The following is a 26,502-nucleotide window of genomic DNA, read 5'->3' on the forward strand; positions in this document are numbered from 1 at the left end:
CCTCTTTGGGTACCAGGCATGTGGTGCCTACACATGCAGGCAAAACACCCTTATTTATTAAAATAAATAAAAGCTTAAACATTTGAAAAATTTAAAACAACAGCGGAATTTTTACAAAGATTTTCAGCGGTAGATTTATCTCTGGTGACTCAGATTTACTATGCAACAGAACGGTTTCCTTCTATGCCTGTCGGGTGTGGCTATCGCCTTACACGTCCTGAGATGCACTAATCAGACAACCAGCAAAGACGATGCCACTTCTGAATCCCAGGCAGTAGAAGAATCTGCATTTGCTTTTCGTTTGTCCTATTTTGCTTTGTTTTGACAGTCTTACACCTAGTTCATGCTTGCCACAAACTTGTGATCCTCCTGCCTCAGACTCCTGAGTACTGAGATTACAGATGTGTGCTGCTACCACACTTGCTTGTGTTTGCTTTGTTGTAGGTTTTCTTGTATTGTGTGTGTGTGTGCATAATTTTGTTTTTCAAGGCAGGATTTCTTTGTGTAGCCTTGACTGTCCTGGAACTAGCTCTGTAAACCAGCTGACCTCGAACTCAGAGATCCATCTACTTCTGCCTCCCGAGTGCTGGGATTAGGATTAAAGCAGTGTCACTGACTGACTTCTGTATTGACTTCGATTGCCAATAAAAAAGTGCACATCTCCTGAGCATCTCTCAGCAGAGAAGACCCAAAGCTCACAGCAAGAGAAAAACACCTATCAGTTCCTAGAGAGAGAAATGAATTATATGGCATTTATTTGCCAGAGAAGACCCAAGAGAAAAGGGGATTATGGGAGATGTGGAGGTTTTGAAGCTAGAGAGATATAAAACATGATTCTTCCAGGAACTGTGATCTCAATATCCACAAAGCATCCAGGAAGCAGAGTGTGCCTCCCTCCTTTTTTGCCCCTCCCTTCTTATTCTTTCTATTGTTTTTCATTCTGACATCATGCCCTTTTTGTTAATAACAGGAAAATTGAATTTGATCTTCACTGTCGTCATTCTTACAACTAGTTGAACACAAGTCTCCACAATGGAAGGTATCCACACGAAACAACAGACCAAAACAAAACAACAAAACCCAGAAGAGACAGAGAAAGGGTGGATGGTCCAGAAGCTGTCTCCAGTCAATTCTCTTGCAAAGTTCATTCCCACAGCTACCTGGCCTGCAAAATGGCATGTTCAACTTCCAGCAGGTAGAAGACTTTGCCTACTGAGAACTGCTCCCTGAACGATTGATTGGAAGGCACGTTTCCAAATTCTACTTTTTTTAAAAAAAAAAATCTGTTTCTTTAGGTAGCAATTTAAAATTTGAAAAATAAGGGGGAAGAGGCCCGTGGTGAGGAAAAAGCATTTGAAGTTTCCCAGTGTTTGTCCTACACCTGTGCTCTGTTCTGTAGCGGCGTCGCACAAAGAGGTCCCTGTGCAGGACCTCTAAGTCAACACGGTGCCAGCCGCTGCATACAAAGCGCGCTCGATGACTTCATTAGTACACAGATGACACCTGACAAGCAGGGGAAAATTGACCAAAGTCTTGCTAGAGCCATATATTCTCCTGGAACACCATTGTCAATAACGGCAAACACACAGTGCAGGAAGTTTTCAAATTACTAAAACTATCATACCATTTGCCCAGCAGCGTTCTTTGAGCAAGCCTCCTTTGGCGAAGGAATACCAATGGGAAGCGGAAGAATGGACAGAAGCGCTGGGTGCTGCAGCCTTATAGGGAGACGGGCAGATGGCGGTGGGGGTGACTCAGAAACTGTGAGATGGCAAACAAGCCGAAGCACAGGAACAGGAGAAAAGCCTACACGGCAGAGTGCATCGGTTATGAAATACGTGCCATCCCGCGGAAGACAGGAAGCAGTAAAGCACCGGCTTGCTCACTGACACTGCCAGTAACATAAAAAGCACCAGGAATCCGAACGGTCCCTGTGAGGGAATGGGCATTTCATATGGCCTGCTTGCCTTCTGATGCTACAAAGCTTTCAAAGATGAGTCTTCGGGATGACCGTGCCCTTCTTTTAAAGGTAGAGAGATGGGGACACAGAGGCATAGTGACTCTCCTGGGACTACACAGCTATAAATGATAGCACCAACATTAGAAGCCATGTGCATGCCACACTGCCTTTAATGGCAGCATGGACCCAGATACTCCCCCAAAAGAGCTGAAGAGAAGGAAAAGAAGTTTTCCAGCAAGCAAAACCTCATACCACTACATTACCATTAAGATGAGGCGAGGAAAAAAAGGGACGCAAGGAAGGAACAAGCGTCTGGGAGGTCTGTAGTAAAACTCCATGGGGTGGAGTCTTCGTCTCCTTTGAGAGTTCTTTAACACGAAAAAGCCCCTGTGAGAAGCAGCAGTAGTGGAGAGTCTTAAAGTACCCAGAAGTGTTAGAAGCACTGTACTTGATGAGGATGTCTTCGCAGTTCAACTGCGGGAGTCCCTGAAGACTCCAAAGCCAATTTTTGCAGCAGTCGCTCTGTCTGAATCAGACAGTGCACTTTCGTCAGGCATTCCTTAGCAAATGGGCCAAAGCAAATCAACTGTTTTGGAGAGTTCTAAGTGCATCCTCTCTCCCAAGCACGGACAGAAGCAAAGTTCCAAGCTTTATGAGGAAATTAGAGGTGTTAAGTCATCAGATCGTGTGTGCCGTTTGGTTGAATCAGCAGTCTCCTGGCTCCCGGTCTTTCTAGCATCCATTGAACAGCTCCCACGTGCTGGTCTCCACCCCCATTATCTCACAGGTGTTAATCACCTCCTTTAATTCCTTATCAATTCCACCACTTGAGCTATCTTTAATCCCTGATTTTTCAGATCAGAAACTGAAACACAGAGGAACTAAGAATTACGGTCAGGATTTCACCGGTATTTGACAGACAACCTGGATTATAGTAATGATAGACCAGGCGATTGATACTGGAATGATATTCCCAAATATGACAGACCTAAAGACAGAGTCACCTGGGCTCATGCTAATGAACCTGTCCTGTAAGAGGACATCTTAGACTGTTTGTGTTGGTTTGGTTTCTGGAGACAGGATTTCTCTGTATATCTCTGGCTGTCCTGGAACTCACTCTGTAGACCAGGCTGGGCTTGAGCTCAGAGAGATCCGCCTGCCTCTGCCTCCTGAGTAGGAGGATTAAAGGCGTGCGCCACCACCACCCGGCTCAACACTGTTTTGTGCATTTTAGCTTGCCTCATTTTTGTGCAGCAGGGGATTTTAGACTGGGGTTCACTGATTTGGTAGGGCACCACAGATATATTTCAAGGGTTCCATAGAAAGCTATACGTAAATGTTACTATACCTCTTTCTGGGTAGGAGGTACATTTTAAAAATGGTATTCTCAAAAGTATTCATGACTCCAAAATGAATAAGCTATGCTTATAAAGCAAGCAAGCAAATGAGGGAAAGCGTCCTTTGGTAGAAGAAACTGATTTGTTTGTCCCTTCTCAAACAACATTAATGAAACCATATAAGAAACAGCCAAGTGTGGAGCATCAGGCTTATCTCAAGTCCAGGTCTATGTCCATGTTCAGAACTAAGAGGGAAGCCGCCCAGGCACAGAAACTGCTTCTCGAGAGTCTCTGGCAACGAGGCTCATTAGACACAGATTTACACAGCAGAAGTTCCACCCAAAGACTTTGAGATGCTGTTGCTTGGCATCTTTCTCGGAAGATGAGCATTTCTGTATCCATTTGACACTGCGGAGAACCCTAAGGCCAGAAAACATAACTCTTGTTTTACTGCCCTAGCCTCACGTTTGTCTGCCTCTCATATAAGGTGGCAAGAAGGAAGACATTAGATTTCCTCAAGGCTAGTGGTCTGTGCTTACATCTGACACAAACATAGTGCATGCAAGAATATAGTCACCGACTTTTTAATGCTGCCTAAATTATCTTTGCATTTACAAGTTATATGTAATACATTAAAACAGTTACTCTTGAATCTATAAATGATGCTTTCAAGAGAAGGAAATCGCATTCTATGTATTTCATTTTGGTTTTTATTTCTAAGATTTCCAGACTCTCCCCAGGTTTGCCTTCTAGAACAGAGGAGCCTGTGGAAGGACCCCACTTACACCACTGTGTGGACTTGCCTGCTCCAGATTCCAGCAGAGGGGGCTGTGCTCACAGCTCAGGGTGGCTGTTCTCCTAGCTGAGCGGCTTGTCCACTGACAGCTGGACCTTTAGTCCCCCGAGGTATCCTAGGCAGAGATGCTAGACCTGCACTGGCTCAGTGAGGTCTGTGCCTTGACCGCCAAACATCTGGGCACAACTGGTCAGGCTATTTCCACCTTCTCCTCTCACACAAGGCCCTTATAGGGCTGTGCTCTGCAGAATGGGGGTGGAGGGAGCCCAGGAGGGGCGTTCCTCTAACTTGGCTGGGCGTGGATGGAACTGCTGGCTCAGCCTGAGAGAAATCTAAGGAGAATCGCACTTTCAAATGGCCAGAAGGAAACTTGGCTCACTTCCAGAGGTGGAATTGTGACTTGGGAAGGTACCATCTTCTCTGACTCCACGAGCAAATGAAAAGCAGAGTTGGGCAGATGCTGGTGCCCAGGCGGTTGGGCAAGGCGCTCACCCGCAGGCTCAGTGCGTAAGAGACCCTCATGCTGGGTGGGCAGAGGTTAAGCCGGTTTGCACAGTCTCCTGCCACTCCCGGGTCTCCCAGTTCCTCTCTGGCTTTATTTTGTTCTCTGAGAGCGCTGGCTTGTCAGGTCTAATCCTTCTGAAAGCACAGTGTTTCTCAGGCTCTCTGTGTAAGCGAAACCCTAATCCCAAGGAAGACGGCCACTTAAGCTGTTGGAGCATTAGCCTGTTCCTGGAGCCACCGCTGGATTTCCTCCTCTCTGCCAGGCAGCCCCACTGCCACCGGGGAGGAGAGCAGAGGATTCCAAGCTGAAGGCAGCAAAGCCCCTCGGAGTGACAGGAGCGGCAGGGCTGCCTCGCAGAGCTCAGGGTTAAAGAGGCATCGGCTTATTTGTCCTGAGGGTCTTCCTGTCACCATGTGGGTATCTGGTTCTCTGAGAAACAGGTTTCAAGTCTTGCCTTGGTGGCTTTAAGGCCACTAAGACATTTCTGAGCCATACCTGTGACATTCCTTAGAGCACCCCGTTCAAAATTCCCGGTCATTCGGGGAAAGGCTGTATTAGCAGCTTTCTCTTTAGACAGCCTCTGCTTAGGAAGTGCCAAAGAGCAGAGCAAACAAACTCAGTGTTGAGGGGCCCCTCTCTGGGCCATCCTAAGCATCTCTAAACAACATTCGGCAGCTGAAAGGGTCTTTCCACCTCCCTCATTGTGAAAACAGGGTGCTTGCCCAGGCAGCCAGCCCTCCTTAGCCTGAGCTGGGTACTGTACAACCGCACATATTTAAAGACCATGGGTTTTGTGACAATGTTTTGATTCACACTAAGAGGCCTGTCTCTCATCACTAAATCACTTAGAATACATGATGAAGGAAAAGCGTGGTCCATTTGACATGCCCAGCATCTTGGGCTTGTTTCATGGATAGAAGAGATAAAGAGAAGTGGTAGAAACTCCCATGATGTGGACCACATTCTGGCTCAGCTTAGAAGGCCCCAAACCCTTGTCATCTTCCCATAATTCCCTGTGTGGTCCTAGTGTTTGCTTCTGCTCAGGCCCACTTCTGGGGAGACTAGCCCAGCATTCCTGGGATGGCTGGTAGGAAAAGATGTGGGTATATGTTACAACACTTCAGCTTGGGTTCTACTCTAAAGAGTGAGCTAAAGGCTCTTCACCTCTCTCCCCTCAAAGGTAGACTGGATAAAAGAGGAAAGGAAGAGTCCCATTCAGTGCTTCCCTAAGCTGCAGGCCCTGGGCACCAGCAAATCTGTCAATGTCTCATTGCTATGGAAATGCCTCCATAATTAAATCACAGTGAGGTCTGGGGCTTGAGGTCCTTGGGGACGTAGCTAGAGGCCTCAGAGATAGCTAGAGGAGGCCTCACCTCTTTGCCTCAGGCCTTCTCTGCCTAAATAGAGGTGTTGAGGAGAAGCCCTCTGGTGTGGGTTGATCACCACTGGAATGGGGCTCTTAGACTCTCCACAGGTCTGGAGTTGCCCTCACCCACTTCTTTCAAGGCTCGAGGGAAGCTCTGATGTCTGTGCTCTAAATTCCTCCAGCTAATCAGGGGCTGTGAACCAACAGACAAGAGCAGGAGACTCCCAGCCTCCTTTGGCAGCATTTCTGAGCTTTTATTGCCTTCTCCTACCTGTAAGGGAATAGCCAAGGGCTATGTGTTTATTTTAGGGGGAAAATGCAGTTGCTTTGGAAGGAGGTTGTTAACTACAGGAAAGGGGAGGTCCTTGGAGGTGCTCAGGACTCTTTGAGTAGAGGAGGAGGTTTCCCAGGGTCCACAACTATCTCTGCCAAAGGGTCACTTTGCTGTCCACTGGAGATTCGGGCAGCATGTGCAAGATGCTGCATTGGCACCCTGAAGACAAGGTTGTACTGGCATTGCTGCCTCTGATCCCCAGGACCGGGGTCAACCCTGCTCTTCAGCTCTGAACCTGGGGTGTCTAACCTCCTCATTCTGTCAAAGACGACAGTTTCTACCTCTTCTGTCTTGGACACTCCCCTCTTGGGTAGCAACCCCAAATCTTTCCTGGACTTAAGTGACAGCTTCCATCAAAGCTGTAGTTTCTAGGCAGCCAGGAAAATTGCCCTGAGCTCTTGAATAAAACTACCTCCTCTCCACCAAGGCTGGGAAGATTAGAGTCTAAAGAACTAACCTCCCCTGCAACATACACAGGGGAGGGGAGTACTGTCCTGGGTTTGAAATCTTTCCTAGTCAATATTATCCAGAAGAGCAAGACTCTGTACTGAGAAGACTCCGAATTAGATAAACTCTGAATAGGCCTGCTCCTCTCCCTTTACTTTCAGTGGCCTTTTGGGTCTCCATTATCTTACAATTGGCTTGGTACCAGGGAAAAGGATCCTGGGTCTAGATCTGGGCTGAAGAAAAAGCTCATCTTTCTCTTCGAGTTCTTCCTTAATTGCTGTTCAGTTTGGGATATTCCGTGAGAGCTGGCTCTTGGGGATGTTAATTGTCCTCTGTATCACTTCTGCTAACTTTCCCTGATGGTTCATAGGCACATGAAATGTGGAGGCATTTTTATGATGAGCTCACCTCTATGGTAGTTCTTTTGTTTGTTTTTGTTTTTTTCTCAATGGGAGTCCTCTGCATCTTGGATCATGGGCTATCTCTACATAGAAGGTTTTACTTCATTCCTGCGCACACCACAGTAAACTATTGTCCCCCACAAAATTCTCTGTAAGTTCTTAGCGTGGGGTTCCTGCAGCTGCTTATGGCATGAACTTGGCTTAGGTCTATGTATGAATTTTCCTGGCCCCTTTCCTCGTAATGACATGTGCCTCTCTACTTTGTTTCCCTGGGTCACGAGGAAGAAAGCACCCATGGCTCTCCAGTCCCTGGACAGTGTTTCCTTGTTCTGTCTCCATTTCTCTTGGGTCCAAGATCACACCTTCTGCCTGGTGCATTCTGCCTTAACATCCCTGCGCTAGGGTTTACCTCTATGAGAAGGCCGCAGTGTCTCACAACCTGCTTTGACTCTGACTTTCCTGTTTCTGGGTCCAGAGTGAGGTGTGACTATGTATTAACCAGTCTGCTGCTATATTTTAACCAGCTCTGTCTGATTATCTATAAGCTTAGTCTGCCTTGTTTCTGAGTACCAGGGCCGTTCCTCTCATACCTTTGACTCTACCGAGGGGGAGAACCTCATCTGCGCAAGGTTTGCCCAGTGCTTGGTGGTGTTGCCCACTAGAGGCCAGTGAAGCCCACTCTATGCAGCTGCTCTGGGGGCATGGGTGCTCCTTAGCCTCTCTGAGAAGCATTGGGGCTGTGCTGGCACCAACTCCCTTCAGCCTCATCACAGCCCGCATACACCCAGGAAGGAAACTTGCCCTGCTGTAGAGCAGATTTTGCCTAAGTCAAGACACTCTCGAATCCCCAAGGACTTGAGGATTCTAGAACTTGTTTTCAGCTTCTCCACTCAGAACAACATTGCTTTTAGGGTCTCTGCAGGCTTCCCTACTGCCACAGCCTGGGCCAAGGCCAGAGAGGAAGCCATGGGGAAGAGGAGCTCTTGTTGCTCCCGGTGATGGGAAACTTAAGAAATTAATGCTAGAACAGGTGACCACAGCAGAGTCCCAGATCAGAGGGCTTGGGGAATAGGTAAGGGTTAAAGGCTACTACTCCCTCATGGAGTCCTTTGAAAAGGATAAGTAGGCTTTGAAGGCAGCTCCAAGCAACCACCCTGAGGAAGCCTGAGGCCAGAGTGCCCCTGGCCCACTCTCCCATCCAGTGGGTCCCCTTTTCCTTATCACTTAGTTGAGACTCGGCTCTGTTCCAGACCAGCAGCCTAGAGCAGTGGGCTGGAGCAAAGAGACACAGCCGAGCTAGGGCAACCCAGCGGCGGAGAGGAGAGTGGGTGATAAATTTAAATAACCAGCTTGACTTGGCAGCTTGCTGAGTTGTGATGCAGTGAAATTAAAATCTCGGCAGAACTTCCAAACGCTACCCTGAGAAATTGGTGTCTTGCCTTGGTTCCCTGCTGGAAGCTGGGTGGGGAGGCTCTCAGGCTGAGTCTTAGCCTGTGGCAGCCACCCTTGCCTGTGATGTGATTAGCTGTGTCCTGGCCCACTGGCTCCCACTCTCCCTGCCACACAATAGTACAGGCTCCTGTCTCCTCTCAGTCCTGACCTTGTGGAACAGCTGTATCAAGTGGCTGGTGAAGTTTGAAATCAGCCTCTAGTGCCAGGAGGTGGCAGGAATATCAATAAGGTCTGGTTTGCAGGTTGGGCCAAGGCCTTCCCCGCCAGCTTCCTTAAGACCCATTCCTTAGGGTTTGTCTCTTCTTAGGGAGGAGGCTGAGCTGGGTACCTGGGGACTTGCGGATTGCCTTGGCACATCCAAGGCTATAGGCACAGCATGACCTGGCAGCTCCCTGATTTAGCACCCATGAGGCCACGCCTACTATTAGGTTCCCTTTTTCCTCCACCAAAGCCCTTACTATTCTCAGATGAAATAAGCTTTTAAAGAATGTGAGCTGAATGGAGTGGCTCACTCTTTAATCGAAGCACTCAGGAGACTGAGGTACTTAGTTGGACTGTTCTGAGTTCGAGGCCAGCCTGGGTTACATAATGAGGCTCTATGAGGGGCGGGGGTAGAAAAATTTCTGCAAATACACCAAGAGTTTCTCTCACCTCCCCCAGCATGCTTGGAGCCCAGTTCTCACAGATGTCAACATCTCTCTAGAACTCACTCAAAGTCCATTTGTTCTGCCTGTCCTTGCCATACTGCTTCTTGCTACCTGTCAAGTCCTGGCCCAAAAAAGCCCAGCACGCTAAACCTGTTCCCAAGATGGCCCACGAAGTCTTAGGGCAATACCCGTTTCTCACCTTGACAGTAGCTCCAGCAAATTCTGTTTGTCCCCATAATAAACACATCATGAATCATTCATCTTTAATAGATTATGCAAATTAGGAGGACATAAAATCAACAAAGATCAATAGCTTCAGCCGTTTAATTGCCAGCTAAAACATTTTAAGAATGAGCATAATCTGCAGCTCTTTCTCGAGTAATGGCGCTATTAATCCAAACATTGGATCTTGGTCTAAGTGTGAACAGAATCATTCCCTGCCCCCAGCCACCCTTCCCTCCCCTCCCCCACTCCCTCCACACTTCTCTCTTTTTTGGTAATTTCCAGTTTCTGAGCGAGTTTCCCCGTCATTACCACTGGCGAACAGCTCCGAATGTTAATGGTTCTGCTTTTGTTACTCCTCGCTTGATTGAAATGTCGCATACAGATTGAGACGTTAGTGCTAACTTGCCACCTGGGAATGTCAAGCTGGGTCTGAAATGAACTTTTCTCACACTTGGATCCAGATGGATCAGCCGAAGATGTTCCCAGGCTGAGCTGGGACCGTTCCAGGGCCATGGGGGGGGGGGGGAAGATTTGTGGGGGCTGCTCAAGGTGGAAGCATTTTTCTACATTAGCCCCCCAGGGTCCCTTGCAGCAGGAGTCCTGCCCGGAAGAGCCACATGTCCACCCCCAGGAAGTTCCTGCCTTCTGGACTGCAGCGCTGACTATAAAGGTCCTTACACTCTCTTCCGACTTTTGAGGAGCAGCCACTGTGCCGGAAAGCTGGCCTGGCTTGGGCGGGACCCTCAGAGAGCAACTATATTGGACTTCAGAGAACTCATATCCAGGGCCTGTTGGTCTAAGCTAGAGGGTTCTCAACCTGTGGGTTGGGACTCCTTTGGGTCGCATATCGGATAATTACATTATGATTCATAATGTTGCATAGTTAACAGTAGCAAAATTACAGTTATGAAGTAGCAACGAAATACTTTTATGGTTGGGGTGGTCGCCACGGCGTGAGGCATTGTAGAAAAGGGTCACAGCAGTAGGAAGGGAGAGAAGCACTGATCTAAGCTGTGTCCTGACTCAGCTGGTGTAGCTCAGGTCATCACTCCGAGAAGCCGAGTCAGCCCAGGAACCCATCAGAGACTCAGTCTCTGGATTCCTAGCCAAAGACTACAACTCTGTTTTTGCTGGACATGGCTGTATGGGGCATCACTTCAGGAAAGCATGGGAGATATAGGGCTCTCTGGAGCCCCCTGGAGGGGCCTCTGAGCCCATCTCTGCCTGAGTTGAGCTTCTAGCCACAGGAAGTCACCAAGTCACCAACACAACAAATCACCACAGAGCCCTGTCCTATATCAGGGCTCCTGCCTGCTCCCTATCTTTGCCACTGGATGTGATGCTGGCTGCCTACAGCCTTGCTGCCCGGTCCCCAGTCAGTCTCAGCTCACTCACAGGTAACGCCTCAGTGTCTCCCAATCCCCACCAAGACCCTTCTCAATCATCCTGTCTCTCAAGGTACAAACGGCACATTGGCTTTAGTGCCTCCAGAATAATTAGGTGAATTTTAATAACACCTCGATGTGTGTCTCTCTTACTAGAGCTCTCTCCTGGCCTGGAAACCCTTCTGTGGCACCACGGACCTTCTGAAGCTGGCCTCTGAGGCCTCTCTACCAGCTTTCCCCTCTATGGCCGCTGCAACTCTCATCCCTGGAAGGCTTGGCCAGGGTGCCTCTGTCCTGTATTTGACCTCCCCTGGCCTTGGAATCGAACTTTCCTCTCCGTGGCTTTCTCCAGGAAGAAGAAAGCAGAAAGGCCACAAAAACTGTGTTCCACTCTGCAGGGCCACTACTACACCCTCAGGTCCCAGGCCACAGCTACTCAAGCTACATGAGAGAGGAAAACTAGGCCCTCAGCAACGTCGGGGACAGAGAACCTTGAAGGCTAGAGGCTGGGGACCTCTTAGTCACTTTCCTCAGCTGGCCTATTTGCCCAGACATTCTTCTGCACATGTCCTAGCCAAAGACTGGGAAGGCTGGACAACTTGGGGAGAGAGAGGAAGGAAGGAAGAACAGCGGAGAGCAGGCCCCTAGCCCCCGCTTTTTAGGCTGAAGCCCAGAGCCCCGACCACAATGTTTCAAGCCTTCATCCACACACATCTGTTCAGGAAGGCTCTCCCTCCCTCTCTCTCTCCTTCTCTCTCTCTCTCCTTCTCTCTCTCTCTCTTTCTCTCTCTCTCTCTCTCTCTCTCTCTCTCTCTCTCTCTCTTTCTCTCTCTCTCTCCAGATACCATGGCAGGGGGCCCACTTGTCACACTGGGCCCCAGATGGCATCAACCGAGGCACCCCACTGAAAGCAGCACCCCACCCTCCTGGAAGCCCCCTTACCGGTCACGACGGGGTATGTCTGTGTGCCTGACACATTGCTGCCCAGCTCGGGGTTGGCGGATGCAGAGAGACCTGACTTGACTTCATCAAGCCCAGGGGTCAGGGCCGGGAGAGAGTACTCATTCCCCTGGGAGGAGAGAGAAAAGTGACAGCTCTCTATTGATGTGCATACGTGGAAGGATGCAGTGTGCAGATGGAGAGGAGGACCCTGGAGCCCTCCCAGATGGGGCGGAAGGAGATGGCTGGGTGGGGCAGGGAGTCGGGGAGAGTTTGGAGAGAGTGGTGGGCTAGTCCACCCTGGGGGTGGAGTTCACAGTGCTCCTGGAGCCTCTTCTTTAGCTTCTGCCTAAGGAGCTCCAGGGGGGACATAGCAGTAGGGAACCTCTTGCTGAGACGTCTGGGGTGCTCAGGTTCCTCTGAGGAGGAGCCTTGGGGAGCAGAGATGGTCCCTGACACATGGCCGAGGTAGTTGTTGGGGGAAGGGCCTCGCGGGGCTTTCAGCCTGGCACTGCTGGGTTGGCTGATGGGGTATGGGCGCCCCTTTTTAAAAAACAAACAAAGACAGCCCCATGGGCCCTTTGCTCTCTGCCTGTGCACTGGGGTATGAAATTGGGGAGGGGGAGAGTCCACATGGCTAACAGAAGGGTGGGAGGGGGCCAGCCATTGAGTCTGAAAGGGTGTCCTGCCCGAAACACTTGGGTAATTGCCTTTTTATTGCAGCCACCACCAAGCCAGACCCTGGAGCTGGGCAGCCCAGGAGCCTGCACAGAGCAGGAAAAGTTGCTCTGATTAATATTACGTTAAATTAAAACTGATTTTCTGCTCTTTCGGGTCCGTTTTTTTTCCTTCCGCTTCCTGGCCCCCCCCAGAGGACCCCCGCCCCTCTCTGGCTGGACGGGATTGCCTCGTCATTTCCAATTCCTTCTCGTATTGATCTTCCTGTAGAAATCAGTTTTGTAATTAGCTGCAAATTAGGCCTTCTACTGGGGGTGAAGCTGCCCCCTGATTTATCACCAGAGTAATTCGCTGTGATCGGAGAGAAATTAAAATGAACTCAATTAGGCTTCGGATTTGCTTTATGGGCCCTGCTCCGAGTTTCAGGGGGAAAAATGACTGTGCTGGTGTTTAATAGTCTAATGAAAGTAAATAAAGGTTATTCATTGTAATACAGCCGGGGACTTGGGGAGGGTGCACTGAGCCGCCCGCCTCGGCCAGCTCCTCCTTTGTTGGTTTATGGCTCAGGGCACCTTAAAAAGACTTTTGATTTTTGTTTTATGAAGACAAACAGCTTATGGGATAAAAGGCCGGGCGGGGAGAAAGTCGAGAGGCTAGGAGCTGTTGGAGTCTTAGAGTGTAAGTGTGCTACGAGAGCCTGAGGGGCTTTGCCAGTGTACAAGCGTGTGCACGTGTGTGAGCACGCACGCGTGAGTGCATCACAGCAGGCTGTGTTCTGCTGCACTCGGAGGCCTGACCTAGGTCATATATGTAGGCAGGCTGGGGCTATGGTGATGTGCGGGTGGAGGCGTGTGCTAGAGGAGTGTTGAGCGGGTGACCTGGGAAGCATGCGCACTTACGGGGTTTGCAGGACCGCTGGGTTACATAGCGAGAGCTGCGTGCGAGGGAAAGAGCGGGTACGGTAATGGGAAATGGGAAGTCTTCTTTAAGTTTTAAAATAAAAAAAAAATTATAGTGTGGGGAGTAGGTCATCCCATGGCACACATGTGAAAATCTGTGGAGTCAGTTCTTCCCCTCCGCCTTTACATGAGTTCCGGGACCAAACTCAGGCTGCCAGGCTTACAGCGCTGGGTGGCAAGTGCCATTCCCCTCTGAGCAATCCTGCTGGCCCTGAAATGGGAGGTCCTTGGGGATACGCTTCCAAGTGGTGTGTTTTGCTGATGTGGCATGTGCGCCAGGCTGCGTTGCGCTCCGTGTGCTTCTGTGTCTGTGGGCATGGCGGGTGACTAAGACAACCGGCCGCTGGCCTGGGTTCAGAGTAGGTGGATGCATCAGAAGGCAGCCAGGTGGGCTTTCCTTCTGACACAGGACAAGAAGATCTCCATAGACTTTCTGTAGCACCTCGTGAGGGCAGGGCGCAGGTCAGAGCAAGGGGATATTTCTGTCCTTGTACCAGGGTCACAGAAGGCAGAGCTAGGGTGAGGGACTGGGGAACGCTGCACCATCCTTCATAAGGAATTGGAAACTCTGAATAGAGATAATATTCATCCTTTCACCAGAGCTCATCATTTTCAGCGAATTATTTCTCTAAGCTATGCCTTAACATTGGTCTGTGCTGTCACGGTCACAAAGTGCACACACGGTAGCCATATGAACGCACACCGTGCTGGGTGCTTGGTGTGAGAGGGGCCGTGCTCCGCCCAGTTCCTTTCTGCTCTGGGTGAACAGGAAGCTCCCCTCTCACCTGTTCTGATTTGATGTGCTCTGATGCCTGGAAGACATCTGGATAGGAAGGTCGTTCAAAGACCCGATCCAAAGCTTCCAGCTGCTGCTGGGTGAAGGTGTCGGCTCGCAGGTGCTTCCGCAAACTGTCCACACCGCTCTGGGAGTCTCCATTAGGGACAGAGCCCTCGGACACATCTGGGGAACACATAGACACTTAAGGGATGAGCACTAGGCCAGCAGAAACAAGGAAGGATGTGGTGGGTAAATGATTGGGCACTTGGCTCTGGACCCCGGCACTCTGTGCCTCTGCTAAGGTCCCTTACTTCTAGTCCATAAACTAGAGGAGGAAACTGGAGGCCTAGGCCTAGAGGCCAAAGAGTCTGGCCCTTCCTCAGAGACCTGGCTGAGGAAGTCAGAGCCCTGAAATAGTTGAGGAGAGAAAAAGAAGGGGGATCATAGCTGTGTGGATAAGAAAGACTAGGCAGAGGTGGAGCCCGGGGGTCCCACGAAGCTGCTTTCAAGGCTCTCTTTTCCCAAGACCTCCACCCATCCCCCAGCCTGAGTCATCTAGGGCTGGGTTCCCAGACAGGCATTACTGTGGAGAATTGAACTGGGTTCAGATAAATTTCAGTTCCACGGATTCCAGGGGTTGAAAATCATCAAATCTCTGAAGCTGAGTATAACACAGAGTCTGGGGAAAGTAATTAACTTCTCCCAAGGAGGAAGGGTTCTGAGAGCAAAGCTGAGGTCCCCTGGCTGGGCTGGAGACAGAGCAGAGGAGCCATGTACGGTTAGCACCCTGGACAGACTCCAGAGAACATGCAAACTGCTGTGACCTGGCACCGTTCTCCCCTGTAGGATCCTGGCTCAGGCCTCAGCAGGAGCTAGCTCCCTGGACACATGGTTATTCCATCAGGTTTCCACCAAGAGACAAGGCTTGCTCCATGGGAAAAGGACTGGACAGTGACCACTAGAGCCCATTTCCAGCCAGAAGGCAGTCTGGTCTCCAAGTGAGGTTCCATGGTCCTCGTTTGCTGTCCATCACCCTGTTTTGTCCCTGCCTTCCAATGTTGGGTCACTTGGAGCTTTTAGAGCATACTGAGAACAAAGCGCCTGCCCCACAGCCCCTTTGAGCCCTCACTAGCAACTCTCCTGGTCTTCCAGCCCCAGCCCTCCATCCCTTGGCTTCCCTCAGCCCATGACAAGCTAGGGAGCCTTGGACCTGGGGCCAGCCTGTGCTTTAGGGCCCAGGGTGTTCTTCCGGGACTGTTATATATATCAGTTTATAGGTGATTATATGATATGATATAATCAATATCGCATTATATACAGTAACATCGTACAGTATCATTTGGGAGACCATAGAAAGTATTACATATTGATTAACCTCAATCTACAGCCATCCTCCCTCGCTGGCCGCCCAGATGGAGCAAAAGGCACTGCTTTCCAAAAGGACTTCCCATCTTCCCACCATACTGTGCAGGAGCAAAGAAAGAATGTGTGTGTGTGGGGGGGGGGGAGAAAATATGTAGAGAGAGAGGGGAGGGAAGAGAACAAGAGAAAAAGAGAGAGAAAGACACATAAAGAGAGAGACACACACACAAAGATGGGTCTGAGGTGGGCAGAGGCAGCCTTGGTGGCATGCCTGTGTTCCTGTGGATGCAAGACCTGGTAGCTGTACTTTTTCTGCCCGGTTCTGGAACCATGTGTGACCCTGTAGGGAAACTGGACTACAGTATACTCATTTCCCCCTTTGTGTGGGTGTTCTCTGTGCATATATATGTGAATGTAATAAACATCTGGCTGAATAAGTGTCTCGATGAGTATGAATGACAGTGGGAGTCTTTTTTGGAATTACGCGTGCAGACAAGTAACGCAAGCCATACCCCCTTTCTCCCGCGAGCATCTCTTTCCAGGATGTACATCTCCCCACCTCCACCGCCTGTCACCGTCTGCATGGCCCACTGTGCCTAACTGTCTCTGCTTGCAGCCCTCCTGCTTTCCAGGGAAGCCCTGCTGCCAGGGCCCGGTGAGAACAGCATCAGGAGACTTGGTATTTATTGCTCCTTCTGAATGGGTCCTAGGGAGCAGACGGTACATTTGTCTGTGAGCATGCATTCAAATATGTGTGTGAGTGTGAGCACACACACGTGGCAAGAGGCATTTCATGCCTCTGTGTGGATTTGTGTACATGCCTGTGTGTGGCTTGCTTCACCCTGTGACCAAGATGTGTGTGTGTGTGTGTGTGTGTGTGTGTGTGTGTGTGTGTGTGTGCAGGAGCTGAACTAAAGCTTTGTCCTCAGGTCACTGGCTGGAGGAGTCTCTTTGCCTTCATTTATTCAGGGGCCCTTCAGATCTTGACAAATCTGTCACTCTAAATTTGCGAGAGATTATGGCGCTCTCTCCCCAGCCCGCAGAGAGGTGATATATGATATCTGCTGCCCCTATTGATTGCCTGATCTGGTGGCAGAGGCCGGCGAAATGAACTTGAAATGAACATCATGCCTCAACTCATTGTGCGTATAATACACTACTTAATCCCACATTTTTCAGCCGCTATGGAATTCAATTGATCAATCATGTTCCACTGATAGTACTGTTTTAGGGGTTATTGCTGCTCCCTCCGCTCACTGACCTTTTTATTTATTTATTTTTTTGTACACACTGGCCCTGGTGGTAAGACAGGTTACAGAGGCAGCAAAGGAAAGCAGGGGAGGGCTGGAAGGGAAGGAAAGAGGAAACTCACTGCTGGAAGAGGAGGCCCTGGGAGGTGGAGACTGAGGAAGGGGAGATGGCAAGTAGGGCAGACAGGTAGGAAGAACGTGCTAGTGGCTGGTGCTGGAGGACAAAGCTGGCAGAGAACTCTGACCTCAGGCTGGAGGAGTCCCGAGGGAGTCCCCGAGTGGAAAGAAAGGCCACAGAGGAAGCATCTTCTTCTGGAAAGGTGGGGTTTTGATGAGTAGTGAAGTACGGTAGAGGGACTCATGGCATTGTGTGTGTGTGTGTGTGTCTCTGTGTGTGTCTGTGTGTGTGTCTGTGTGTGTGTCCGTGTGTGTGTCTGTGTGTGTGTCTGTGTCAGGTAAGTGAGCTACAGGGCAGGGAGCGGAGTGCAGCTACTGCTGGGAGGCAGGGAGACATTTCCCTCCAACTCAGTCACGGGCCTGGGCTGTCCCTGGGTGCTCTGTGAAGGCAATGAAGAAGGGGGAGGAGCTAAGGGAGGGCGGTAGGGAGGGAGAGAGAGAGAGAGAGAGAGAGGGCAGAAGCAAAGAAAGGGGGGGGGAGGGGCCATGGACCATGAAGGTGCAAGGAGGAGCCTCTGCTAGAAGCAAGCAGAAAAGCAGCGGAAGGGCAGAAAGAGGGAGAGGGAAAGGAAGAGACCTTCCACACCAGAAACCAGGAGGTGCTGGACAGCGTGAAGATGCTTAGCAAGAAGGATGGAACCTGGTGTTGCGGCTGAGTGTCCAGCTTTGGAGAGAGTCTAGAGTTAGGAGGGGGTGAGCTGGGAGGCTAGGAAGAGGAGGAAAGGGGGAGAGAGCATGAAAGAAGAGGGTGGGAAAGTGGAGTAAAAAAATGGTTGGCAGTGCTTGCCACCTGGAGTGCCATGAAGACAGCACTCAGGCAGTCGAGAGAAGAGGCCACAGCAAGGGTCAGCCAGGGCCTGAAGGGCTATCTGGCAAAGCTGTGAAACTATGGGCAGTCAGAATTGTGTCCTGACCTAAGTTTTTGAGTGAGAGGGAAGGAACACACAAGAATAGTTAGGTAACACCAATCACAAAGACAAGTCGTTCCCAAGAAGTTTCTATGGGCAGGGACCATGGATTTCTGTAACTCTATGCTAGGCACGACACATAGCAGGTGCTCACTGACTGACTGACTGACTGACTGACTGACTGACTGACTGAGACTCTCCCTTGCAGTATTCAGAATGAGACCCCTGGCAGAAATTTTCTAGACTGTCTGGTCTCACCTGATTGGTCCAGCACAAGTACATACTGTAGTTTGTCAGTCAGTCCTACTGCCTGTTAGCTTCTGGCAGCATCCCACCTCAGGTCCCCTGGAAGTCCTTCCTGCCTCAGGAATGCCACCCACTTACCTGCAGTGCCTGAAGCTAACAGAAAACACTGTTCCTAGTTCAGGTGGAATTTAGCCTTGAAATCAGAGGGCTGCCACCTAGAGCAGGTGGCAGAAGCTGCTCCAGGACAGGGTTCAGGGTCTACATGAGTCTACATTTGAACTCCTTGTGTCAAGAAGGCTCAAGTATGGTGTCTGTATGTTCTGAACGTTCTGGAACAATCCCTATTTACAATATTTCTTTCAAGACTCAGGCTATGCTTTTAGAGAGAGGTGGAAAACGCTGTTGCTGGTTTCCCTCAACATTTGTGGGAAATTGACTGGGTGCTGGCCCAACAGTTCCCATGGATGAGTCAATCCTGCTTTCCCCTGGCCCCTGCCAGACACCCTAGCACTGCCCAAAGGCCAGGAGCCCCTTGGACTGGGCTGTGGTTCAGTGAGAGCATTTACACAGCACATTCGAGGCCCTCGATCCCGTCTCCAGGACTATAAAACAGACATACAAACAAACAAAATAATGAAAAGAATTCTAAAACATACATGGCAATGCATGCCTAGAATCTCAAAATTCAGGAGGCTACAGCAGGGATATTGTGAGTCCCAAGCCAGCAGGGGCTATCTAGTGAGACCCTATCCCAAAAGAACCAAAGACCAAAAAGCAATGCTTCTGCGCTTCAGAGTTCATTGAATCCTTCCAACAACGCCGTGAAATAAACTCCACGGTACGTATTTTATGTATAAGGAAGCCAAGACAAAGGACATTAAGTAGCTTATTAAAGACCATGTCCCTAGTAAATGATAGTCAGGATTTGAGTCCAGTCTAACACGAGAGTTTGTCTTCTAAATTACTTTACTCTGAAGCCTAGGTACTGAAGCCGGGGGTCCAGCCAAGTATCACTTGGCCCTATTCAGGGTGCATCCCCAGTTCTTTGCTGGTACTTTTCTCTATAGTGAGGCTGATCCCTGTGGTGTGTGCTGGCTGAGCACAGACTGCTTAGATGATTAAGGTTCTTTCTACTAGTTGGGTGGACAGGCTATAGGTGGATTAGTGAAGCCCATATTATCTTCTTTGACTTCTTATTTATTCATAGATTTTGGGTTATTTGGGCTTCCAAACAATTACTCAACATTACTAGGAACTAATCCTCTTAACTTTTGAGAGAACTAAGGTTCAGAGTCACTGAAGTACAGATTGTGTAAGGGTTAGGGACCAACTCTAGGGCATAGCCACCAAGGACCCCAGCACAAGGAAGTCCTTCAGCACACGGCTAAGCTATAGGCTGATCTGAAAGACAATACTGCCTGCTCAGCTCACTAGTAGGAAGCCTCTGTGTAAAGAACAACCATGAACGCAAAGGTCATCTCCACTGGAATACTGCCTGCAACATGCTCACTGTAGCCATGGTCTAGGCTTTGTGCAATGGCATATATTACCTCAAGGATCTTTATTTAAAAATATCTCAGGACTAGCAGGGGAGTTTAGTGATGGAGCATGTACTCAAGGCTCTGGGTTCAATGTCCAACACACACACACACACACACACACACCCCACAGCACAAAAAGGAAAGAAAGAAGGAAATGTCTTACCCCTCCATCTGAACACCTCCTAACAGCCTTATCCCATCAATACTGTCACCTCCTCTGTTCATGAGCTGCTCTGGAGCAGACACTATCTCATACTGGACCCCGGGCCAGAACCCTTAATCTGGTCAGTCACAAATGGGAACGTCCAGTGAGGTCTCAGCAGCTGGAGACAAAGGAGAAACGTATCCTCTCTTCCCCGTGTTTACCTTCACCTGGATTCCAAAAGTGGTCAATGAGAAGGAAAGGAGGTAGATGGAGCCATGCACTCACCAAAAGAGAGGTGGGTTATGGGAGCAGGACAGAATTAACAATTTCTTTTGTCTGAAGGCACCAGGGCTCCTAAAGTCTATACCCTCAGGATGAGGTGAGCTGGGACAGTGCACTAAATCCCAACAAACAGGATTGATTTGAGCTTTTAAAATTATTCTGGTTTTTTGAGACAGGGTTTCTCTGTGTTAAGAGCCCTAACTGTCCTGGAACTTGCTTTGTAGACCAGGCTGGCTTCAAACTCCCTGAGATCACCTGTCTCTGCCTCCCAAGTGCTAGGATTAATGGTGTTTGCCACTACCATCTGGTTAATTATTTTTGTTTATAATGCTATATAGGCATGTTTTTTTTTCCTGTGTGAGAATATGTGCATGTGAGTGTAGGTGCTACAGAGGTCAGAAACATGGGCTCCCCCTAAGCTAGAGTTATAAGCAATGTGAGATGCTCAGTTTGAGGGTGGGGACTTGAACATGCTCTTAACAAGTGAGCTATCTCTCCAACCTCCAAGAATCTTTTTAACATAGGAAAAAAACTATATAGCTTTTATATTAAATTTTTAATATAAAATTTAATTTAATATAAAAAATATTAACTTTTTTTTCTTCTAGAGGTGGTGATCAAACTCAGGGCCTTGAATATGCTAGGCAAGCATTCTAGCATTGAGCTTTAGTTGTTTAAGAACAAACACAAAGGTGCAGTGGTCATAGGAGAACAAACAGTACGCTTTTGCTTAAACTTATTAAATCTGTTCAACTTTACTAGGTTCTTGTTATCATCATCATCATCATCATCATTGTTTTTCAGATAAAGAAGTAAGTCTCAGAGAGCAAGTTGCTTTGTCTAACAGAGAGCTGGTCAGTAGCAAAGCCTGGATCTAAAGCCGGAAGAGTTTCCCTTTGTCGTCCGACCATTCTCAGCACAACCACCATTTACTGCTCACTTCCGGTCCTCTTGGACGGACAGACTCAAGGCACTTACCACACGCTGCCTCTAGCCCTCCCTCACCGAGCGCCTGAGAAAGAGATCCCGTCCGTTCAGTTTTACAAACAAGGAAACAGCTGTGGAAAAGTTCAACATGACCGCAAGAACTGGTACAGAAGGGCAAAGAGTGTGGAAGAAAACAGCAGAGGCTGGGGCAGGCGCATTAAATTTATTCCTCTACCTTATTTCCTCCACGTTCTTCCCCCTCAAAGGGCTCACCCCCAGCCTGTCCCCCAGTCTCCCCAGCTGCCGGTTGTTGCAGTTTCAAACTCAATTGTTCTCCCCGGTACTGAGGCAAATGGAGTCATTAATTACCTTCTATCTGCTGGGCTGAGTTCAGAATGCGATCAATATCCCTCTTGTCATTCAGGGCAGTCCGCCTGTGCAGCCCCGGCCCCACCCCCCATAGCAGTGGCACAGCAGGACCTGGACAGGTTTGGGCTGACATTTGGGGGGCCCCATCTGATAGTGTAACGGGGAAGAGATTGCTCCCCAGAACTGGGAGAAGAGCAAGGAATGAAGGGAGGAGGCAGAAGGAAGGGGAAAGAAGCCAAGAAAACAAAGGGGCATGAGGAAATGGGTAGAAAGAAAATGGAAAACAGACACGGGAGAAATGGGAAGAGAAGACAGGAAAGCCTGGGAGAAGAGAGAGAGAGAGAGAGAGAGAGAAAGAACAGGGGCCACTGTGACCTGCAGTGGCCTGGGTAAGAGATAGGATGTGGTACCCCACTGCTTCCCACCTTAGATAGACAACCTTGAAGTTTGGTCTGGCCATGAACACCAAATCAAGCTTGGAAGTCATGATAAACATCCTTGGAAAGTCAGGAGTCGTGGGGCCTGCCTTTAATTCCAGCACTTGGAAGGCAGAGGCAGGCTAATCTCTGTGAGTGTAAGCTCAGCCTGGTTTACAGAGTGAGTTCCAGGACAGTCTGAGCTAGATAATAAGACTTTGGAGAGAGGGAGAGAGAGAGAGAGAGAGAGAGAGAGAGAGAGAGAGAGAGAGAGAGAGAGAGAGAGGAGAGGAGAGGAGAGGAGAGGAGAGGAGAGGAGAGGAGAGGAGAGGAGAGGAGAGGAGAGGAGAGGAGAGGAGAGAGAGCCCTCAGCCCAGCCCACTAGCCCTGGCAAACCTTTGGCCACACCCAACTTCTAAACACTGAGTGAGTTCACCTTAGGGTGAGAAGCTGGGGTGGCCGATAGTATCCCTGCCTCAGGCTTGCTATGGCTACCCATATCTACTTACTTCTGGGGACACTATGTTAGGGACCTTAAAACCAGGCTAGAATAGATGAACCACCCTTAAGGCAAGATTTGGCCCTGGAATATAATGTAACATTCCCCAGGCTGAGTCTTGACTTTTCTTGCTCTCACTTTCCTTGTGATCTTGGACAAATCCCATGAGCTTTTCTAAACTGAGTTTCCTTAGATACAGATGAAAAGGCTGGGGGTTATCCGACAGCAACATTGGTTTTTCCTCTCAGTGATCCAATGCTATCTACCCAAATCTCTGCTGTAGCAATAATAATAATACGGACCCAGATTTGGTATGATACCAAACCAAACCCTATGCTTAACAGGAACACGTGGATTTAACTCGTAGAACAAGAGCATGTTCTAAGTGTGTAATCGGTGCATGTCAGACGTTGTTACTGTAATAACACATTCAGTGTTCATAAGAAAAACTTTATCAGGGAGCTTCTCTTATAGCCATGTCACAGGTAAGAAAATAAAAGTTTGGAAGTCCCCAAGGTCACATAGAGGCAGCTAATGACTGGCAGCAGAGAAGGCAGAGCCTCGCTGTTGTACCTCTGGAAGCTAAGCTCATAACCTGGGGAAAGTGAGGGCTTTCAAAGACAGGTGACCATGCTCCAAACAACTAACTTACCATAGCCAGTAAGCATCAGAGCCAAAAGTAACCTCTGTGTGCAGCACATTACATCGCCATGCTTGCTCTCTTTACTGAACTGTCTCGGAAAGCAGAGACCCGCATTTCCTCGTCTTTGTAAACCTAGCATCGAGACTGATGCAGGTGATCTCAAATGTTGGCTGACTGATGCACGTGATCTCAAATGCTAGCTGACTTGTCAGATTCCGGGGCAGAGGTGGATGAGCCCTGAGCTTGCCTCCCCGCCATTTTACTTTTCAGACGGAGAAAAGAAGCAATGATAGACATCGTCACTGCGGCCTCACCCTCACACTTTCCAGCTGCCAAGTGTGTCCTAAAGATGCTTTGATCTGATTCCATCTTAGAGATAAAATCAGAACAACAACAACAACAAAACCCCCCCACAGGTTCAGAGAGGCTAGGTAGCATTTCTGTGTCACTGAGATGATCACCTGTCCTGTCCCTTGACTCTGGGCAAGAAGGAGAAATGGATTAAAGGAAAATGATGGGGATCGGGGGCAAAGCCACCCTGTCTAAAGCAGGCAAAGGAAAGGGACATCAACAGAATCCCACAGTAAGAGAAAACACACAAGAAACTCCATGTCAAGAGATTCTAAATGAAGATATAACCCCACAGATGACAGATGCTCCGAAAGATGCAATTCTGCTCCATAAGCTTAAACCTGATGAAGCAGGAGGACTGGGAGAAAGGGAGGGCCGACCGGGAAGGGCACTTAGGGAAAGCACCATTGCCGCACACCACTAAGCTTTAAAATATGATGAGCCCAGACTTTAAAAGGACATGTACATTGAACAGTGGAAGATTATGCAGCCATTAAAAAAATCATGTTTTCAAGGAATATGCAATGACATGTGAAAATGCTACTATATAACATTAAGTAAAACTAGCAAGACACAGAGCTGTGTGCAGAGCAGCTCCAGCTTTAATTAAGAACTACATATCTAAAGTTGCACATGTATAGGAGGAAAAGGCTCCAAAATACTTCCTCATTTCAACACTGGTTATTACTCAATGATGAGCTTATAGATTTTTGGGTTTTTTAGAAATGTATTGTCTTGTTCAAATATTTTACAATGAGCATGGACTGCATTTACAGTCAGACACAAGCACCCTGTCCCCAAAAAGGGTACAAAACAGATGGAAGGAGAGACCATAACCAAGGAGAGAGATGCAAGTAGCATATGCCTGCAGGAAGACAAAGACTCAGTAGGAGCCGAGACAATGCAGAGGGGTTTTCCTCTGCTTAGAGGAGGGTTGCAAAGGAAGGTATGTCAGGCTCAAACCTTGGGAAGAAGAGGTGGAGAGAAGAGGAGAGGGAAGAGGAGGGGAGGGGAGGGGAGGGAAGGGATAGAGAGAAGAGAAGAGGAGAAGAGAGGAACAGAGGAGAAGAGAGGGAACTCCTAGCTTGTCTTTATCTCCACAGGAAAAGGCAACCATGGCCAGTGTGAGCCCAGGGAGCTGGAGAGGGAGGGTATTTCCCGTGTGCTAACTCTCTCAGGTCACTGTTAGACCTCAGGACTCAGAGGAACCAAGGATCCTAAAACTGCTATTGCTGAGTCCTTGAGTCCAGACGGTGGTTTTCAGAAGATTTTGCAAACGACACTGCAACGCATTCAGTCTTAGGCTTTGGGTATTTTTCTGAAAATAACCGAATATTACATCACCGATTTGCAGGGACTAGAAAAGAAAAGGTGATACCCCGGAACCTGAATACACTCACTGAGAGTAAGTTGTGGCACAATAAAATGCTCCCCCACCCCTGCCGCCATGATGGTGTGCCCAGTTGCCTTGCTGGAAGACACAACTCTGTTTTGTCTTTTGAAACATTCCTTGTAGCCATCCTGCCATGATCACAGCATCAGCCATGTTCTTCCTGTGTGATGCGTGCACATCGGCATATGCGCATCTGTCTTTCAACTAGATGATGAGCTTCTTGAAGTCAAGAGTTGTCCCATTTTCCTCTGTAAGTCAATCATGCATCTTTCCAAAACAGGCGCTCCATTTCTTACACTGATATTTTCTTTCTTAACTGATTTATTAAGAAAATCAAGCCGGGCGGTGGTGGTGCATGCCTTTAATCCCAGCACTCCGTGAGGCAGAGGCAGGCGGATCTCTGTGAGTTCGAGGCCAGCCTGGTCTACAAGAGCTAGTTCCAGGACAGGCTCCAAAGCCACAGAGAAACCCTGTCTCGAAAAAAAAAAAGAAAGAAAGAAAGAAAGAAAGAAAGAAAGAAAGAAAGAAAGAAAGAAAGAAAGAAAATCATACGGATATAGAATATGTTAACATTTGACAAAGACGCCTCTCCCCTTCCCAGGGCCAGGGCCAGGGTAGGGAGAGTGTGCTAGTTGGCGACTGCCAAGTTCGATGGTATCTAAAGTGTGGGAGGAGGGCTTCACTTTTTGTCACATGACTTTCTTTATGTGAAAGGAAAATAACAATGAAAAGAAGAGGGAGGAGGAGAAAGAGGGTGGAGAAGAGAAAGAGGAGGAAGATGAAGAGGGGAGGAAGAGGAGGAAAAACTCCCAGGACTTCTTGGACAGTGATATAGAAGACATCCTTGTGACTTTCATCGGGTAGAGTTAAGAGCCTGAACCAACAAGATGAAAATGCAACAGGGATAAATGGAATGCCCTATGTTTAGGTTAAAAAAAATCAATTACACAAGTCCAGCATGGGCGGACCTGGCTGGATAGCAATTGATGTGAAAAAGATCTGGAGGTTTTAGTTGACCGTGAGCCTAATATGTGCTCGAGTCTGACACGGCTGCTAAAAAATCGAATGTAATCTTAGGCTACGTTATGGGTGTAGAGACTCCAGGAGGGAGAGGGGCAGAGGTTCTGCAGTAACGTACCTGGCCTTGGCTGGACTGTCTCTGAGACTCAGTGCTCATGAATCCAGAGACAGGTGACCAGGATGGAGAGGGGACTCCCTCGAGGGGAGGAACTGAATCATGAGGGAAACTGAAATCCACCCAGGGTTTAGCCGAGAATTTGCTGAGAGCCTGGCAGATAGGGTGAAAATGAGGGAGGGGAACAATGAAGGACAGATATCAAATGGAGGTCCATTATCACCATCCACTGTGGTCCTGGTAAATGTCATGACCTCTAAATATCTTACCAGAAACTTAGATTGTGCAAGCTATGATTGTAAATACTCAAAATAGAGCCAGAAAGGTGTGGGGTGGGCTCCTGTCCTATGCTGTGCCTCAAGCAGAGAAAGGCATAGCTGCACACGGCGGGCACTGTTCAGCTATGCCCCGTGTCCACACACAGGCTGTAGTCCAGCAGGCGGAGTTGCAGGAAGGGCGGGCTCTATGGTGAAAGGCAGGCAAGGCCAACGACCCTCAAAAATCTGGGATTCTCCCTTGTCACCGTTCTCCCAGTCTCTGGAGACAGCCAGTCCCAAGGTGAGCCCCGCTGCCTGCTGGGTCTTTCTGTCATCTCCCTGCACCCCTCCCGAGTGCATAGCCACGAGGGCCAGCCTGTGAAGCCCTGCCT

General features: G+C 48.9%; 1 protein-coding gene across 9 annotated transcripts in view; it reads right to left on the bottom strand.

Moving 5' to 3' along the window:
* Pax2 (paired box 2) overlaps positions 1-26,502 on the bottom strand; it is an 89,756-nt gene that overhangs the window by 7,158 nt on the left and 56,096 nt on the right. For all 9 annotated transcript variants that reach the window (XM_050146794.1, XM_050146816.1, XM_050146758.1 and 6 more), the window contains 2 exons: positions 14,217-14,392; positions 11,798-11,924 (listed from right to left, as the gene is read on the bottom strand). In XM_050146794.1, coding sequence (XP_050002751.1) covers positions 11,798-11,924; positions 14,217-14,392 — 303 coding nt within the window. The remainder of the gene's footprint in view (positions 1-11,797; positions 11,925-14,216; positions 14,393-26,502) is intronic.

This window comes from Alexandromys fortis, unplaced genomic scaffold, assembly GCF_014885135.2.
Source record: "Alexandromys fortis isolate MF-2015 unplaced genomic scaffold, M_Fortis_MF-2015_v1.1 scaffold_16, whole genome shotgun sequence".
Taxonomy (NCBI): domain Eukaryota; kingdom Metazoa; phylum Chordata; class Mammalia; order Rodentia; family Cricetidae; genus Alexandromys; species Alexandromys fortis.